This window comes from Leptodactylus fuscus, chromosome 6 (assembly GCF_031893055.1).
Source record: "Leptodactylus fuscus isolate aLepFus1 chromosome 6, aLepFus1.hap2, whole genome shotgun sequence".
Classification (NCBI taxonomy): Eukaryota; Metazoa; Chordata; class Amphibia; order Anura; family Leptodactylidae; genus Leptodactylus; species Leptodactylus fuscus.
In genome coordinates this window covers 99,636,027-99,652,465 of record NC_134270.1, presented here as the reverse complement: position 1 = coordinate 99,652,465, position 16,439 = coordinate 99,636,027, and the positions used below count along the sequence as shown (strand labels likewise).

At 41.6% G+C, this 16,439-nt stretch overlaps 1 protein-coding gene across 1 annotated transcript in view; it reads right to left on the bottom strand.

The window, feature by feature from the left end:
• Positions 1–14,285, bottom strand: part of CASS4 (Cas scaffold protein family member 4) — an 82,207-nt gene extending 67,922 nt beyond the window's left edge. The window contains exon 1 of the mRNA XM_075276847.1: positions 14,206–14,285. Coding sequence (XP_075132948.1) covers positions 14,206–14,238 — 33 coding nt within the window. The 5' untranslated portion in view covers positions 14,239–14,285. The remainder of the gene's footprint in view (positions 1–14,205) is intronic.
• Between the last annotated feature and the right edge of the window lie 2,154 nt (positions 14,286–16,439).

The following is a 16,439-nucleotide window of genomic DNA, read 5'->3' as shown; positions in this document are numbered from 1 at the left end:
TTCTGGTTACAGACTCCCTTTAAGTTTCATATAAAGGAACAAAAACGTTTTCAGTTCCAGAGAGATTTTCAGGAATTTCAGGAGAAGAGGGAGTATGAGTTCTTCCCAAACCAAACGGATACCAGAAAGTTAGAGGGGACACAACTGACTGATATTTAGTCCCTTTCTTGATGCCTATTACTTAGGGAAGAGAATCAGCAAAAAGTGAATCAAGCGCTGTAGAACCCCCCCCCCCCCCTACAATACTGTGTAAGTGGCCATTCTGTTGTGGCCGGCAGGCATGCGCAGTCGGTTTTGCCCTAGGCCCGAGTCCTAGAAGTCTGAAGCCTGTGCCGGAAGAAGACGTGTGAAGAGGCCGTTGCTGAAGAAGATGGAGGTGGCGCTGGGGGGGGAGTTCTCTCGCAGTATTGGGGACGCCCCCAGTGCTGTTTGAGCGCTAGGGCCCACCCCCAGTACTGTGAGAGACTCATTTGCAAACAGACAACAACCAGGATTTCAAGCGAATTGCAGCGCCAAGAAGATAACAAAAGGTAGGAGAAGAATAGCCTTTCTTAAGACTATTCCGACATGTCAACGAGAAAAGTTGAGTTTGAATGATAGGATCCCTTTAATCCATTCATGCTCTCTTCATGATAAGGTGAGCTTAGAGTTCTGAAGGACTCTTGACATCCACTGAAATCAGTAGATACCCATGGATGCACTAATAACAACTAGTTACATGAAAAAACACCATGGTTCCAAATAGGGTCAAGATGAACTGAGCAAAATTGATCTGGTTTTTATTCAAATGTGTCTTAAGAGACCATACACATTACACTAGGTTCACACTAGCGTTCAGTTTCCATTCTTTGGGCCTACTTGGGGACCTGAAAAATGGAAACCCTATCCACTTAAAAAGCGGTTAACCACAGAAAACCACGGATCCTATAGATTATAATGGGTTTGCTGGGTTTCTGCTGATTTTATACTAAATTCGGTGGAGAGAAAAGTCCTGCTTGCAGAATCGGGAACAAAGTACCTGAATATTAGTGTGAACCAATCCTTAGATGATTCTCAGCTAGACTTGCTAATTCCAGCTAATATGCAGGATCCCTGACAGAAGATATCAGGGAAAAGGAAGGGTCAGACATGCAGGTAGCTGTGCATGTATATGGAGGAGTCAGAGGGAGTAGCTGTTGGTAGAAAGAACATTTGGCTAAACTAATCCTTTACTATACCCAGTAAATATTTTGTGTCTATAGGAATTTGAGATATATGATATTCTGTCAACATGTTTAGTTTTTCCAGCTTTATCTTGCATGTAAATTCAGTGCATAAAAATGGTTGGCAAGTCATTTTCCTACATTAAACCCATAGAACAACATGTTATGAAAAAAACTGTTATATAAAAGATTGGTAAATTTTCTTTATTTGTTACCTTGGATTAACTCTTTCAGTCAGGATGAAAGGACAGTCCTTTTCCAACTACACCACAGGGGTTAGGCATATGTTGTAAAAAAAAAAAAAAAATATATATCTTATAGTGTTATGCGTGAAGTGCCAGCACTTGGGAGGGCGTGGATGTTGCATGTGTCACCCAGGAGGTCACACTTTAACACCTCCGCACACTTCCAGGTTTACCTTGCAGCCACTATCCTAATCTTTACTGATGCCAACTTTATTCTTGTACTGTGCAACAATACAAATGACTTTTAGAATGAAATCAATGTAAAACTAAAGAAGAAAAAAATATCTATTTATGGTTCTCTCGACAGGGGTCCCGGTGACCATCCACTGCCATTTTGTCACCAGAGAATTTTGTCATCTACTGTCATTATGACACTGGTTTGTGATTTAGTACCTGGCTCAGTTCACCTTCCTGGCATTGAGATGACACCAGAGATAAGCGACTTAATCTCCCTACCCTTAGAGAAGCGGTTTCCTGCCAATTTCCCACAATGCTCTGCTGTTCACACTTACATTTAGCAGCATCTCAAATCATGTGACTTATCAATTGCTTAACCACAAACAGATCTAATGTGGTAAACACAAGCCAGGCTGTGAGCCCACACCATGCACAACCCTAGAAACACAGCCTGGTGTTTACACTTCACATAATCAGATTAGGAGGAGGATTTTACATTTCAGTGGAGAACATAAACACAGGCAGCCCAGATTATGAGGCATCACTGTGGTGTAAAGTTACAGCCATGGAGGGGGGTGTAGATGTTCACCCAGGGAGTCACACTTTAACGCCTCCTGTGCCAATGTAGTCACCTACACACACACACACACACACACACACACACACACACACACACACACGTCAGTACAACACATTAGAGGTCCTGTATCCGCCACTCTACCTTTTGTTGATATGCCGAGCTCATTCTATCGGGTCACTCAGATAAACACAGGCCAAATATAATTATAGCAAATGAGTGACAATGGTGGAAGGGGTGAAGGGTAGACGGAGTCTATGGGTTGGGAAAAAGCATCTGTGATTTTATAACTATGATAAACTCCTTTAGGCTAAGGCCCCATGAAGCGATATGCAGCTAGAAAACTAACCAAAAAAAAAAAAAAAAAAAAAGCTGCAGAAAATACTGCGGCAGAAATGCATGGTGTTTTTTCCCCTACTACATTTTTATTGCATTTTCACAGAGTTTTGCTCTGTCATTTTTCTGTCCCTATTATACCTATAAAGAAAACGCCAGCGTATGGCAGGTATAGCTGACATGCTGTGATTTTCAAAAAATGTATTAAAAAAAGTTCAATGCACCGAGCTGATCCGTATAGATGTTCTGATATCGTCCCAGATAGAAAAAAACAGGTATATCCAGCAGCAGCTTTTGGCCAACCCAACAGGGAAGTGAAGATACAGACAATAGGACCAATGCGTCACCTTTAGGTGACCCATTAGTCCTATTGTCTGTTTCAAAAAAATGTAGGCGTTTTTGTAAATGCAGCTTTTCCGCTGCAGATTTTTTTCTTCAATGTGTGGAAGGGATTAGCCAGAATCTTATAAGGGTCCATTCACATGGAGGAAAATGGTGAGGAATTTGGTTGGGAATTTCAGAGCTGGAAAAAAGGCCTCTCTTCCTGCTAGCAGAAAAAGGAACTCATTGAAGGCAATGGGAGGCTTTTTTTTTGTGCTGAAATTCCACACCAAATTCCTCACCATTTTCCTCATGTGAATGGACCCTAACAACTTTGCAGGTACCGTAAAATGAAGTGTTTTTATGTTGCTGCATTTCCAACACTGCCAAAAGACTTCATTTTCACAAGGTGGGACCCCAGTTTTACGTTAATGGCCGACGAAATACTATGCTATTGAATATAGATTCTCATTTTGGCCTAGCATAGCTTTCTCCATAACTTTCACATAGCACAATAGACAAGTTTGTTATAGAGTAGGCAATTCTGTGAGAGCTAAACATAAAAGTACATGTTTCCCCTCTCCTGGTCTCTCCTGCTCTCTTGGCTGATACTACTGACATGTACTAGACTGTAATCTTAGAATATTCCAAATGAATTAGTAGAAAATAATAATAAAAAGAAATGTATGAAACAGTCACCCAGACTCTATTTTTGGCTGGGGATGCTCCTGTCAGTCACCTATCAGCTAGTCCCCTGGGCACCTAAAAGGGGTTGTCTAAAAAGACTTTGTCTTGAAGTGAATGTAGCTTAGAATTGAAAATTATGAGCAATATACATTACTTGTAAATTATAGTAAAATATCTGGGTAGTTCTAGAATTCTCTCTCCTCATTCCACGGATCTGCAGCTACTTCTTTAGTGTTGGCTATGTGCTGCACTTCTTCCTGTCTAACACCTTTATTGTGGTATTGTGTTTTGAAAGCAAGACAGTAGTAGTAGTGCAAGATGTAAGAGGCAGAAATGTCTGTACATACCAGGCAGTGTCAGTCACATAACATGTATGAGTATATAGTAGATGAGGTTGGATAAAGACATGAGTCCATCAAGTCCAACCTATAACCCTACAATGTATATTAGAAGTATATAACTGTAACTTAGTATCAAAATACTGCATCCTATGTACAAGAATATAACTACTATAACACTGCCTATTATGTACATTATTTAACTATTATATTGCACCCACCATATGTACTGGAATATAACTACTATAATACTGTTCCAATGCACAAGAATATAACTAATATAATACTTTAGTAGTTGATACTTTTTTAATGGCTAACAAAAACGATGACAGATTGCAAGCTTTTGAGACTACTAGGTTTTTGTTAGCCATTAAAAAGGTATCAACTACTGAAGACTCTCAATCTTTATATTTCATATCTACTGGCTAATACGGTACAAAGATAGATTTTTCCTTATACTATAATACTGTCCATTTCGTATAATATTTAACTATTGTCACCCCATATGCACAAAAATATAACTGCTATGTAAACAAACAAGGCGATACCACAAAAGCAATAGTAATAAATAGGGGAGTTATAATTCCAGCCATACTAAAAAAAAAGCACAAAGACCACACGAGCTTACCACAGCCACAATGCAATATATAAAAGTACACAATCTCATAACAACACATAATACCAAAAAAAAAAAAAATAGAAAACAAAAACAAGTAAAAAAGAAACCAAACGAACGAGTGCAAGGCCCCGGCCTGCCAGTGTCCGGAGATGATTCTCAGCCTGCGCAGACACTGATCCCGCGATTGACCCATACGTCCTTCGTGATCGACCGGTAGATCGCGATCGACGTATTGGGCACCCCTGCTCTAGATACTACAGACAGCGGTAGTGGTTGTTGGAAGGGATAAATAAAGTTCGGCCCCACACCTATGTGGCTTTCTCCAACCTTGTGTGGTTTTCTTCAACAGCAATGCTGAGAGTATAAAGAGAATTGTGTGATCCAGGAAAACATCCAGTGAAAGGGGAACCTGTGTTTGTAAATTACTTGTCAAAGAAATGGGTCAGAGGATGATGTCAAGAATAGTTCTGAGGAGCAGGCCATGCACAGTACAGCAAATTGCAGTTGAATACAACACTGGTGCTCCAACCAACTTGTCTGACTACACAACTCGCCCTTCCTTTGTACAGCCTAAACAGATGACCAGTCTGAGTGCCATTACTGCCTATGGGGACCAGTAAAAAAAGACTCTAGTGCACAAAAACCCCCCCATTGCAGCTCAGATTTATGTTGCGCCAAGCAAGTAGAGGATAAGAATTTGATGCAGATGGCATCAAGCTGCAGGCTGGCCGAGGTGGATTAGGTCTAAGACCGCACATGGTGGGTCGACAGTATTCATGCAGCGGAAATCCCAAGGCAAATCCAGCTGCGGCAGAAAACAGCCAAAATCACTGAGGCTTTCAGTAGCAATTCCCAGGCAGCTTGTTCTACGTTCAACCTTTGTATCAGACCAAAGTTGAAAACAGCAGCTGAACTTCCAGCAATAGTTGACATGATACAGTGCAAGATAATTTCTGCTGCGTTTTTCTATAATGTGTGGGTAAGATCTGTTTAAAGGGAATCTGTCAGCAGTAAATACAGTTTCTACAGTTTCCAAATATGCCTCTCTCTCAAATTCATATGAATAAAATGTCAATTTACATGAAAATTGGGCTTCAATGCTGAATAACAAAGGCATGTTTGGAAACTGTAAAATCATCTACTACACTACCTCTGTACATTGCAGTAGGTTAGCAGCCAGCGATTCTCCCATGACTATCACTGCAAACTCCCTAATATTGTTTCGAGGAATATTTTCTTTTTGCACATTTAGGCTGATCTTACACAGCCGTAATGATTTTACGGTCCACAAGTTGCTGATCAGCAACATAGACTCCGCAGATGCCCGTAAACTGCCGCACTCGCCCATAAAGTCCGTGCAGTGCTGCAATTCATGCCCATTACGGACATGTTCTATAAATTGCGACCACGGTTGCGGTGCGGCCACACCACAGATAAAATATCCGGTGGTGTAAGAGGCTGCATTGAATATAATGTGTCTGCAAATGGTCCGCAATTGAAAACATTCAATTGCGGACTTACATTACGGCCGTGTAAGACCAGCCTTAGGGTCCTCGAATTCCTATGGATGTCACAACGAATTGCTGTGGTACTGAAGGCTAAAGAAAGTATAGTGCACTAATGGATGGCTTTTGTTCAGTTTTTTTTAACCATAGTGAGAATTGGATCTAGGAGAAATAGAAGTACTCTCATTAAATGTCATTTTTTTTTAACTGCTTTCTTTGGCTAAAAAAATGCTGTATTTGAAATTACCCTAAAATTGCTCCCTTTCTGGACAAGAATGTAACTAGTATAATAGTGCCCCCTATAGGAAGGAATGTAACTAGTATAAAACTGCCCCCTATAGGAAGGAATGTAACTCGTATAATACTGCCCCCTATAGGAAGGAATGCAACTAGTATAATACTGCCTCTATTAGAATAGAACTACTATTATAATGTCCCCTTTTTGTACAAGAATATATCTACTATAATAATGCTCCGGATATGGAGAGAAACTAGTAGCAGAATTTTGAGATGTAGCACTCATTTCATAGAGTAGCATGTATGCCTCATTACATATAATGATCCTGTATAATGGCCCCCTCCTCTAGTGTTCTCTACTAGTACAGCCCTTTGATCTCCTTCTGCTTCTGCTACAGATATACAGTACTTGGAATGTATTTCTTCCTGTGTCTGACTTTCAGCATTGAGTCTTGAGTATGGATATTTTTACTCTCATGCACTGATTTGTGTTAGATGAAAAAATGGGATTTTGGGTGATGTGGAAATGGTGCTGTGTGGACACGGGAGCGGCTGCCAAGTATTACTGCTGTTTTCTATCTACGCCACATGGTGTTATTGAGAGTGAAGCCTGTGCATAATAAACTACAGACAGCAACTGAGATGACAAGTTCACTCCTAGCACAAAACAATGGCAAGAACTATGGAGAGGATTACGTGACACGTACGAGCGAGTCAGACAAGAGGCATTAGAAATAACAACATTATAAAAATAGATGACATTTAAAGGGAGCTCTAACCCTGCAGACTACCTGCTCTCCATTTGTATTGTGGTTGAATGCAGTATCTAGGCCCAATTTACTAATCATGTCTAATTTATAGATAGAGAAAAGTAAAACTAGACAATCTTAAATTGTACCAACTTTATCACAGTGGCTGATGCTGGATGATAAATCTGTTGCATTTTTAGGACTCTATTACACCGCCAGATGTCACCAGAAGAAGTGCTGATAAATGAGAGCATATTGATGGATACTTGTTTACTTTAGCCTAATTACACAGCATGGGTGATCTTTTCTCATTAATTTGGCTGTACTGGTCATTGGCAGCTCTGTCTATATTACACTGGCGATGTGCCGCCAATAATTTGCATCTCTAATCCCGAATACAGAACAATTGCTTGTTAGCTGATCAGCGGCACTATAATGCTAGTTGCACGTGACCGTGATTGAACAGCGTGGCTGGTGGACGAGTGGCGCACTGATGTCATCTGTGTGCCGCCTGTGCACTGGCCATACTTACACAGCCCCTTTCAATCAATGAATAGAAGTTGTGGAAGCATGGCTGCAAAACTGGACAGGAATAGGACCTGTCCTGAGATGCAGTTAGAAGGGTGGTGACACACTATGTACCTGGATGTAGTTATAAGGAGGTGACACACTATGTACCTGGATGTAGTTATAAGGAGGTGACACACTATGTACCTGGATGTAGTTATAAGGGGGATGACACACTATGTACCTGGATGTAGTTATAAGGGGATGACACACTATGTACCTGGATGTAGTTATAAGGAGGTGACACACTATGTACCTGGATGTAGTTATAAGGGGGGTGACACACTATGTACCTGGATGTAGTTATAAGGGGATGACACACTATATACCTGGATGTAGTTATAAGGGGGGTGACACACTATGTACCTGGATGTAGTTATAAGGGGATGACACACTATGTACCTGGGCAGGGTCAGACTGGCCCACCGGGTAACTGGTGAATCCCCCGATTGTCCCCGAGCCTTGACTATCAGTACTTATTTTTCCAATGCAGATGCATTGGTCAGGGGCCCTATCCATCCCGATTGATGGATAGGGCCCCAGACAATGCATTTGCATTGAGAAAATGAGGACTGATAGTGGCAGGGGCCAGATCGGTAAGCTCGGGGGCCCTAGGCTGCCGGCAGCACTGTAATGACTAAAGATGGCCGGCTGCCGGCAGTTGCTCAGTGTCCTGACACATACAAGGGCCTCCTTCCAGTAGAATACTTTCCTTATTAATATAAGGAAAGTATACACTGGGAGTACTGAGGACACCAGAAGAAGCAGCTTCACGTATCGCTGCCATCTTCAACTCTCTTTGCAGCCCGGCGTCCCCCTCCCAGCAGTGAGTCATCGATTACATCGTACTGTGTGGGGACAGAGACAAGTCTGCTGTGATGCTGCACTTTCTTCTTCACAAATGTGAGTACATTCTTTTTTTTTTTTTTTGGTAAAATGTAATATTTAATATGTATTTGTGTACATTTGTTTAACCTTTAAGTACTATCATGGTGTCTATCATACACCACTACCATACACATATCATTATGATAGACACCATAATAGTACTTAAGGGTTAAAGTATGTGTCTTGTATACTGTATGTTTTAGACTGTATGTATTTTGTATGTAGTTTGTTTACAGGTATGTGTGAGTATATACAGTATGCTATAATAATGTGTATGTGTGAGTGTATGGATATATGTGAGTATATATAGTATTCATACATTCATATAAGTATATATTTGACTTATATATGGTATATGAATGTATATAAATGTATATATGCTATTATATATGTGTTAGTATATATGAATGTATATCTATGAGTGTGTAGGTATATAGTATGTACAATCCCATCCACACATTGCAGAAAAATACACACAGCGAAAACGCTGAAATTTCTAAAACTGTTGCAGTTTTGGAAATCGCAGCATGTTACTTATACCTACAGAAACACCTACAGTGTCCCTACAGGTGTAATGGAAGCAGAAAGTCCTCAGAGGAAACTTCTGTGGAGTTTCTGCAAAAAGCGCTGCGGGAAAAAACTGATCCGTTGCCGCTGGGGGGTTTACTGCAGCGCTATTTTGCTGCAGCACGATTCCCCCGCCATATTTTTAGAAGCGCACACATTTTAGAATTTGCAGCATCTTCCACATCTTTTTTTCCTGCAATATGTGAATGAGGTAAATTTGATTAAATTTCATTCACTTTGCTTGTTTTGTAAAACACATACATTTTTCTTCTGCTGTAGCCAAAAACGCTGTGTTTCTGCAGTGTGGGGTTAAAGAGCCTAAAGAGGTTGTACACAAACTGGAGCGATCACTGTGGCGGCCACCAGGTGGGTGTAGAAATAAGAAAAAGAAAAAAAAAAGCCTTCTCACCTGTCCCCAGAACCCAGCGCCGCACCTCCCATGAGGCAACCTGAAGCGATCGCTTCAGGCGGCACTATGCCAGGGCCTCGGGAGGGCGGCATTTTTGCCGACCTAAGCCAGTCCAGGACAAGCTGTCCTGGACTGGCTTAGTGTCACCGTGTCTGCAGCTGACACGGGAAGCGAGCGGTGTATTGGGGCGGCCCTGCTGGGCGCAGCGCTGCTCCAGCAGGGCCGCCCCTCACAAGCAGGCAGAGAGCAGGTCCTCTCCCTGCCTGCGAACGCCGCTCGCTCTGATAGGCCCCGCCCCTTTACGCCACCCCCTTTCCGATCGGTACCGCCCTCTTTCTCGTGGCCCCGCCCCACTCCTCGGGGAGGGAGGGGGGCGGCTTTCTGACGTCTGCTTCAGGCGCCAGAAAGCCAAGGTTCACCACTGCCAGAACCCCATTGTTCCCTGTCTGTGTCTGTTTAATCTCATGGCCTCATTTCTGGAAATCCTGCACCTAATTAGTCTCAGCGATCACTTGAGGTGCAGGACTCCCAGCAAGAAGGCGCCGGCACGAGACTCAATGGACACTGTCAGCGGACAACGGATTGCCGGGAACAGATGAGTATGCTTTTTATTTTTTTTATTTTTATTTTACACCTCTCGCCCGGCGCATGGGTTGCTCCAATTCCTGGACAAATTTTTAAAGGATTTATCCTTGTTTCTAATATTGATGGTCTGTCCTTAGGATAGGCAATCAATATTACATCTGCGGTGATACAACAACCAGGACCTCTGCAGATCAGGAGCATGGCTCCCGACATGTTATTACTTTTAGCCGCCCTATGCCTGTATCGCTGGTCAGCAATGATCCTGATGGTGGGCCCCTAGAAACAATTCCACTGGTGGTCCTTAGATACCCCAGTCTGACACTGGGAGAGGTAATATATATTATGGGGGGATTCATCAGGAGGAGAATATTTAAATTCAGTTTTGCATCACACAATGTTTGATAAAACTAGTAAGGGAACCTAGCACTTTAAAAATACAATTCGACCTGTGCTCAGCATGATAAAGAGCTGGAGTAGATGAGCAGATTGATATTAATATCAATCTGCTCAGCTCCAACTGCTCTATACATTTTGCCTACAGGTTATACTATACGCTGCACATGACATGTTCACACGGAGGTATTCCTCTCCTAGTTTCAGCCCTGTGGAACCTGTTCACGTAGATTAACCTCACACACAACAGGCGTGCGAGTGTGAGCTTTGTGTGGCAGATTCACCCACAGAATCTGTGCCAAGATTGGGCAGGATGCGTCTTTTGTTTCAGTTACATCACAGGAGACAGATTCTGTCTTTTTTTCTTTTGAGCCTACTTTTAGCCTCCTCAAATTCAGCTCCAAATTCCTCCAGATGAACCTAGTCTAGCCCTCCTATCCTGAGATGTTACTACACCCCATAGTGTAATTTCAATTATTTTTGCAACCTTTAAAGTTACGTTTGATAAATCTGACAGGCATCAGATCGACAGGCTAACAATTTCGTTTTTCACCCAAAATTGAGTGAGGGATTGAAAAATGAAGCAAAATATCCCCAAAAGTTGCAAAACCATTTAGTGACTTTTTGACTGCAAAATTCTGGGTTACAGGTTTGGATAAATTCCCCCATATGTGTGAGTGATAGCAGTAGCTCCTGTAAGGGCACGTTCACATTTGTGCCCTGTGTCATTCTGCCAGGTTTCCATCCTAAGCCCTGGTGAATCTGCACAGGGGACGGCTTCCCTGCGGTCAGTTTTAAAACCCATTCATTTGGTGTCTGTATGCAGCCTCTCCACAGGGAACCATTTTTTTGGCTGGACACAAAGTCCTGCATGTCCGACTATGTATCAGGCCAAAAAAAAATGGTTTCCCCCCAGAGAGGCTGAATGGGTTTTAAAACTGACCGCCAGGAAGCCGTCTCCTATGCAGTTTCGCCAGGGCTTAGGACAGAAACCCAGTGGAATGACACAGAGCACACAGGGGCGCAAGTGTGAATGCCGCCTTATAGTGCAGACTGGAGAGATTCTGTACAGAAGACATGTTATAATGTTTGGGTTTGTTGTATTACGCCACTCTTACCACATATCGGTTTTTATTCTTCTTCATTTTGTTTTTGAGGAAGAATAACAACACCTGCTGCTTAATGTGACAAACAAGTAACATTGTATAATATATATATAACACAAGCTGTCATCCACATACAATATATATGATACATATAGACAGACAGACAGACAGACAGACAGACAGACAGACAGGTAGATAGATAGATAGATAGATAGATAGATAGATAGATAGATAGATAGATAGATAGATAGATAGATAGATAGATAGATAGAAAATTTATTACTCTAGCACAACTTCTAACCAATAGACCAGTTTTAATATTTACTTAGATATATGCTAAATTGATGAAGACAGACAGCTAGCTGAAGAAATACATAGATAAGATAGAAATGCACATATACAGTCCTATGAAAAAGTTTGGGCACCCCTATTAATCTTAATCATTTTTAGTTCTAAATATTTTGGTGTTTGCAGCAGCCATTTCAGTTTGATATATCTAATAACTGATGGACACAGTAATATTTCAGGATTGAAATGAGGTTTATTCTACTAACAGAAAATGTGCAATATGCATTAAACCAAAATTTGACCGGTGCAAAAGTATGGGCACCTCAACAGAAAAGTGACATTAATATTTAGTAGATCCTCCTTTTTCAAAGATAACAGCCTCTAGTTGCTTCCTGAAGCTTTTAATCAGTTCCTGGATCCTAGATGAAGGTATTTTGGACCATTCCTCTTTACAAAACAATTCAAGTTCAGTTAAGTTTGATGGTTGCCGAGCATGGACAGCCCGCTTCAAATCATCCCACAGATGTTCAATGATATTCAGGTCTGGGGACTGGGATGGCCATTCCAGAACATTGTAATTGTTCCTCTGTATGAATGCCTGAGTCGATTTGGAGCGGTGTTTTGGATCATTGTCTTGCTGAAATATCCATCCCCAGCGTAACTTCAACTTCGTCACTGATTCTTGAACATTATTCTCAAGAATCTGCTGATACTGAGTGGAATCCATGCGACCCTCAACTGTATCAAGATTCCTGGTGCCGGCATTGGCCACACAGCCCCAAAGCATGATGGAACCTCCACCAAATTTTACAGTAGGTAGCAAGTGTTTTTATTGGAATTCTGTTTTTCTTGGAAGCCATGCATAACGCCTTTTTGTATGACCAAACAACTCAATCTTTGTTTCATCAGTCCACAGGACCTTCTTCCAAAATGAAGCTGGCTTGTCCAAATGTGCTTTTACATACCTCAGGCGACTCTGTTTGTGGCGTGGTTGCAGAAACGGCTTCTTTCTCATCACTCTCCCATACAGCTTCTCCTTGTGCAAAGTGCGCTGTATTGTTGACTGATGCACAGTGACACCATCTGCAGCAAGATGATGCTGCAGCTCTTTGGAGGTGGTCTGTGGATTGTCCTTGACTGTTCTCACCATTCTTCTTCTCTGCCTTTCTGATATTTTTCTTGGCCTGCCACTTCTAGGCTTAACAAGAACTGTCCCTGTGGTCTTCCATTTCCTTACTATGTTCCGCACAGTGGAAACTGACAGGTTAACTCTCTGAGACAACTTTTTGTATCCTTCCCCTGAACAACTATGTTGAACAATCTTTGTTTTCAGATCATTTGAAGCGGGCTGTCCATGCTTGGCGACCATCAACCTTAACTGAACTTGAACTGTTTTGTAAAGAGGAATGGTCCAAAATACCTTCATCCAGGAACTGATTAAAAGCTACAGGAAGCAACTAGAGGCTGTTACCTTTGCAAAAGGAGGATCTACTAAATATTAATGTCACTTTTTTGTTGAGGTGCCCATACTTTTGCACCGGTCAAATTTTGGTTTAATGCATATTGCACATTTTCTGTTAGTACAATAAACCTCATTTCAATCCTGAAATATTACTGTGTCCATCAGTTATTAGATATATCAAACTGAAATGGCTGTTGCAAACACCAAAATATTTAGAACTAAAAATGATTAAGATTAATAGGGGTGCCCAAACTTTTTCATAGGACTGTATCAATAGATAATGAAATACATGAGTACATATTAAATAGACATTGATAATGAGATACTAGCTAGGTAACTAGAGAGATATAGGAGATAGGAGCATATTACATAGATAACAGATACATTGATATATATTAGACATATAGATAACATATGTGGCTAGAAAAGTAGCTAGATAGAAATGAGTTAGAGAGGTCGCTGACTGATTCATTGAGACAGACTCTGAGCTCTACATGTAACTGCAGAGGTGTAACTAGAAACTGGTGAGCTTTGATGTACAATCTGTAGTAGAGCCGCCACGTACCATGTGCCATGTAATACTGGTGACTTATTATTAGGCCCCCTCAGCTTCCAGAGCCCAGTAGTGACTGCTCCCTCTGCACACCCTATAGCTACGCCCCTGTGTAACTGTTATTTTCCACCCCCTGGTGTTATACTGCCATGTTAAAAAGATAAGTAGTAATAAAAATTTGTGCCACATGGCCAAAGAACTTTGTGAAAGACTTTGTTTATTGGCTTATTATTGTCAAAACTGTTAAAAATGAAAACTCCACCAATCATTGATGACAACACAACCTCCCTGTTATCAGGATGGTCTGCATTTACCCCCACTGCTTCTATATAACAGTGACCAATACGACCTGGGCACTACTAAACTGCCTCCCTCCTCCATTATTAGGACTCACCTTTTTTGCTGGGCCTTGGATAGTGGGCTCCATGCCTGGGCAGTCTTGCCAGAGTCCTCCTGCACAGACCGCTGCTGACTCTTCCCCACTTGTGTGAGCTTTGCACAGTCAAGACAAGCTCAGCTGCAGCACATCTGGCTGACACACAGCCCAGGAAGTTCCTGGCAAGGTGAAATTGTCTGTGCGAGCACTGATAAGAAGAGAAGAAAGAAAAAAGGCTAAACACTAACCACAATTTTATAAAAAAAATAATAAAGTAAATGCAGTTTCCAGAGAGAATCCGTACACGCAGTGCATTGCCTCTATGTACAAATACAACAGTTGCCAAAGGGGTAGATACGTTTGGATATTTGTATCTTCCACCAAGACATAAAAAAAGAAACAAAAGATATCACTCACTAGTTAAAAGCACACTTGGGGAGTCTTACCCCTTGAACTTTAGCAGTCAAAATATGTTGGGGGGAATTACTTTTCAGCTCAGCACTGTGACTTCAATGTTTAATTCACATTGAGAGCCTAGGGGTTGTATAAAAAATACATTATTCCATCTAGTGCCTCTCTATAAGGTTTATAGCACTAGGAATGGATACAATGACCTTACTCTGTACTTCATACTCTGTGAGACTCTTAATAGACGCTATATTAGAAAATGTGGGCACATTTAATGTCCATTCTCTACAGTCCTGGCCAAAAGTTTTGAGAATGACACAAATATTATATTTTCACATGATTTGCTGTCCTCTGGTTTTTATGTGTGTTTGTCAGATGTTTTTATCACATACAGAAATATAATTGCAATCATATTATGAGTAACAAAAGCTTATATTGACAGAATGAGTTAATGCAGCAAGTCAATATTTGCAGTGTTGACCCTTCTTCTTCAGGACCTCTGCAATTCTCCCTGGCATGCTCTCAATCAACTTCTGGACCAAATCCTGACTGATAGCATTTTGCTTGCATTTTGTCAGAATTTGTAGGTTTTTGTTTGTCCACCCGTCTCTTGATGATTGACCCCAAGTTCTCAATGGGATTAAGATCTGGGGAGTTTCCAGGCCATAGACCCAAAATCTCTATGTTTTGTTCCCTGAGCCATTTAGTTATCACCTTTGCTTTATGGCAAGGTGCTCCATCATGCTGGAAAAGGCATTGTTGATCGCCAAACTGCTCTTGGATGGTTGGGAGAAGTTGATCTTGGAGGACATTCTGGTACCATTCTTTATTCATGGCTGTGTTTTTAGGCAAGACTGTGAGAGAGCCGATTCCCTTGGCTGAGAAGCAACCCCACACATGAATGGTTTCAGGATGCTTTACAGTTGGCATGAGACAAGACTGGTGGTAGCGCTCACCTCGTCTTCTCCTATTAAGCTGTTTTCCAGTGTCCCAAACAATCGAAAAGGGGATTCATCAGAGAAAATGACTTTACCCCAGTCCTCAGCAGTCCACTCCCTGTACCTTTTGCAGAATATCAGTCTGTCCCTGATGTTTTTTCTGGAGAGAAGTGGCTTCCTTGCTGCCCTCCTTGAGACCAGGCCTTGCTCCAAGAGTCTCCGCCTCACAGTGCGTGCAGATACACTCACACCTGCCTGCTGCCATTCCTGAGCAAGCTCTGCACTGCTGGTAGCCCGATCCCGCATCTGAAACACTTTTAAGAGACGGTCCTGATGCTTGCTGGTTTTTCTTGGGCGCCCTGGAGCCTTTTTGCCAATAATGGTACCTCTCTCCTTGAAGTTCTTGATGATGCCATAGATTGTTGACTGAGGTGCAATCTTTCTAGCTGCGATACTCTTCCCTGTTAGGCCATTTTTGTGCAGTGCAATGATGACTGCACGTGTCGTGTTTCTTTAGAGATAACCATGGCTAACAGAAGAGAAACAATGATGCCAAGCACCAGCCTCCTTTTAAAGTGTCCAGTTGTGTCATTCTTATTTAATCATGACAGATTGATCTCCAGCCCTGTCCTCATCAACACCCACACCTGTGTTAATGGAGCAATCACTGAAACGATGTTAGCTGGTCTTTTAAGGCAGGGCTGCAATGATATTGAAATATGTTTTGGGGGATAAAGTTCATTTTCTAGGCAAATATTGACTTTGCAAGTAATTGCTGTTAAGCTGATCACTCTTTATAACATTCTGGAGTATATGCAAATTGCCATTAGGAAAACTGAAGCAGTAGACTTTGTACAAATTAATATTTGTATCATTCTCAAAACTTTTGGCCATGACTGTATATGC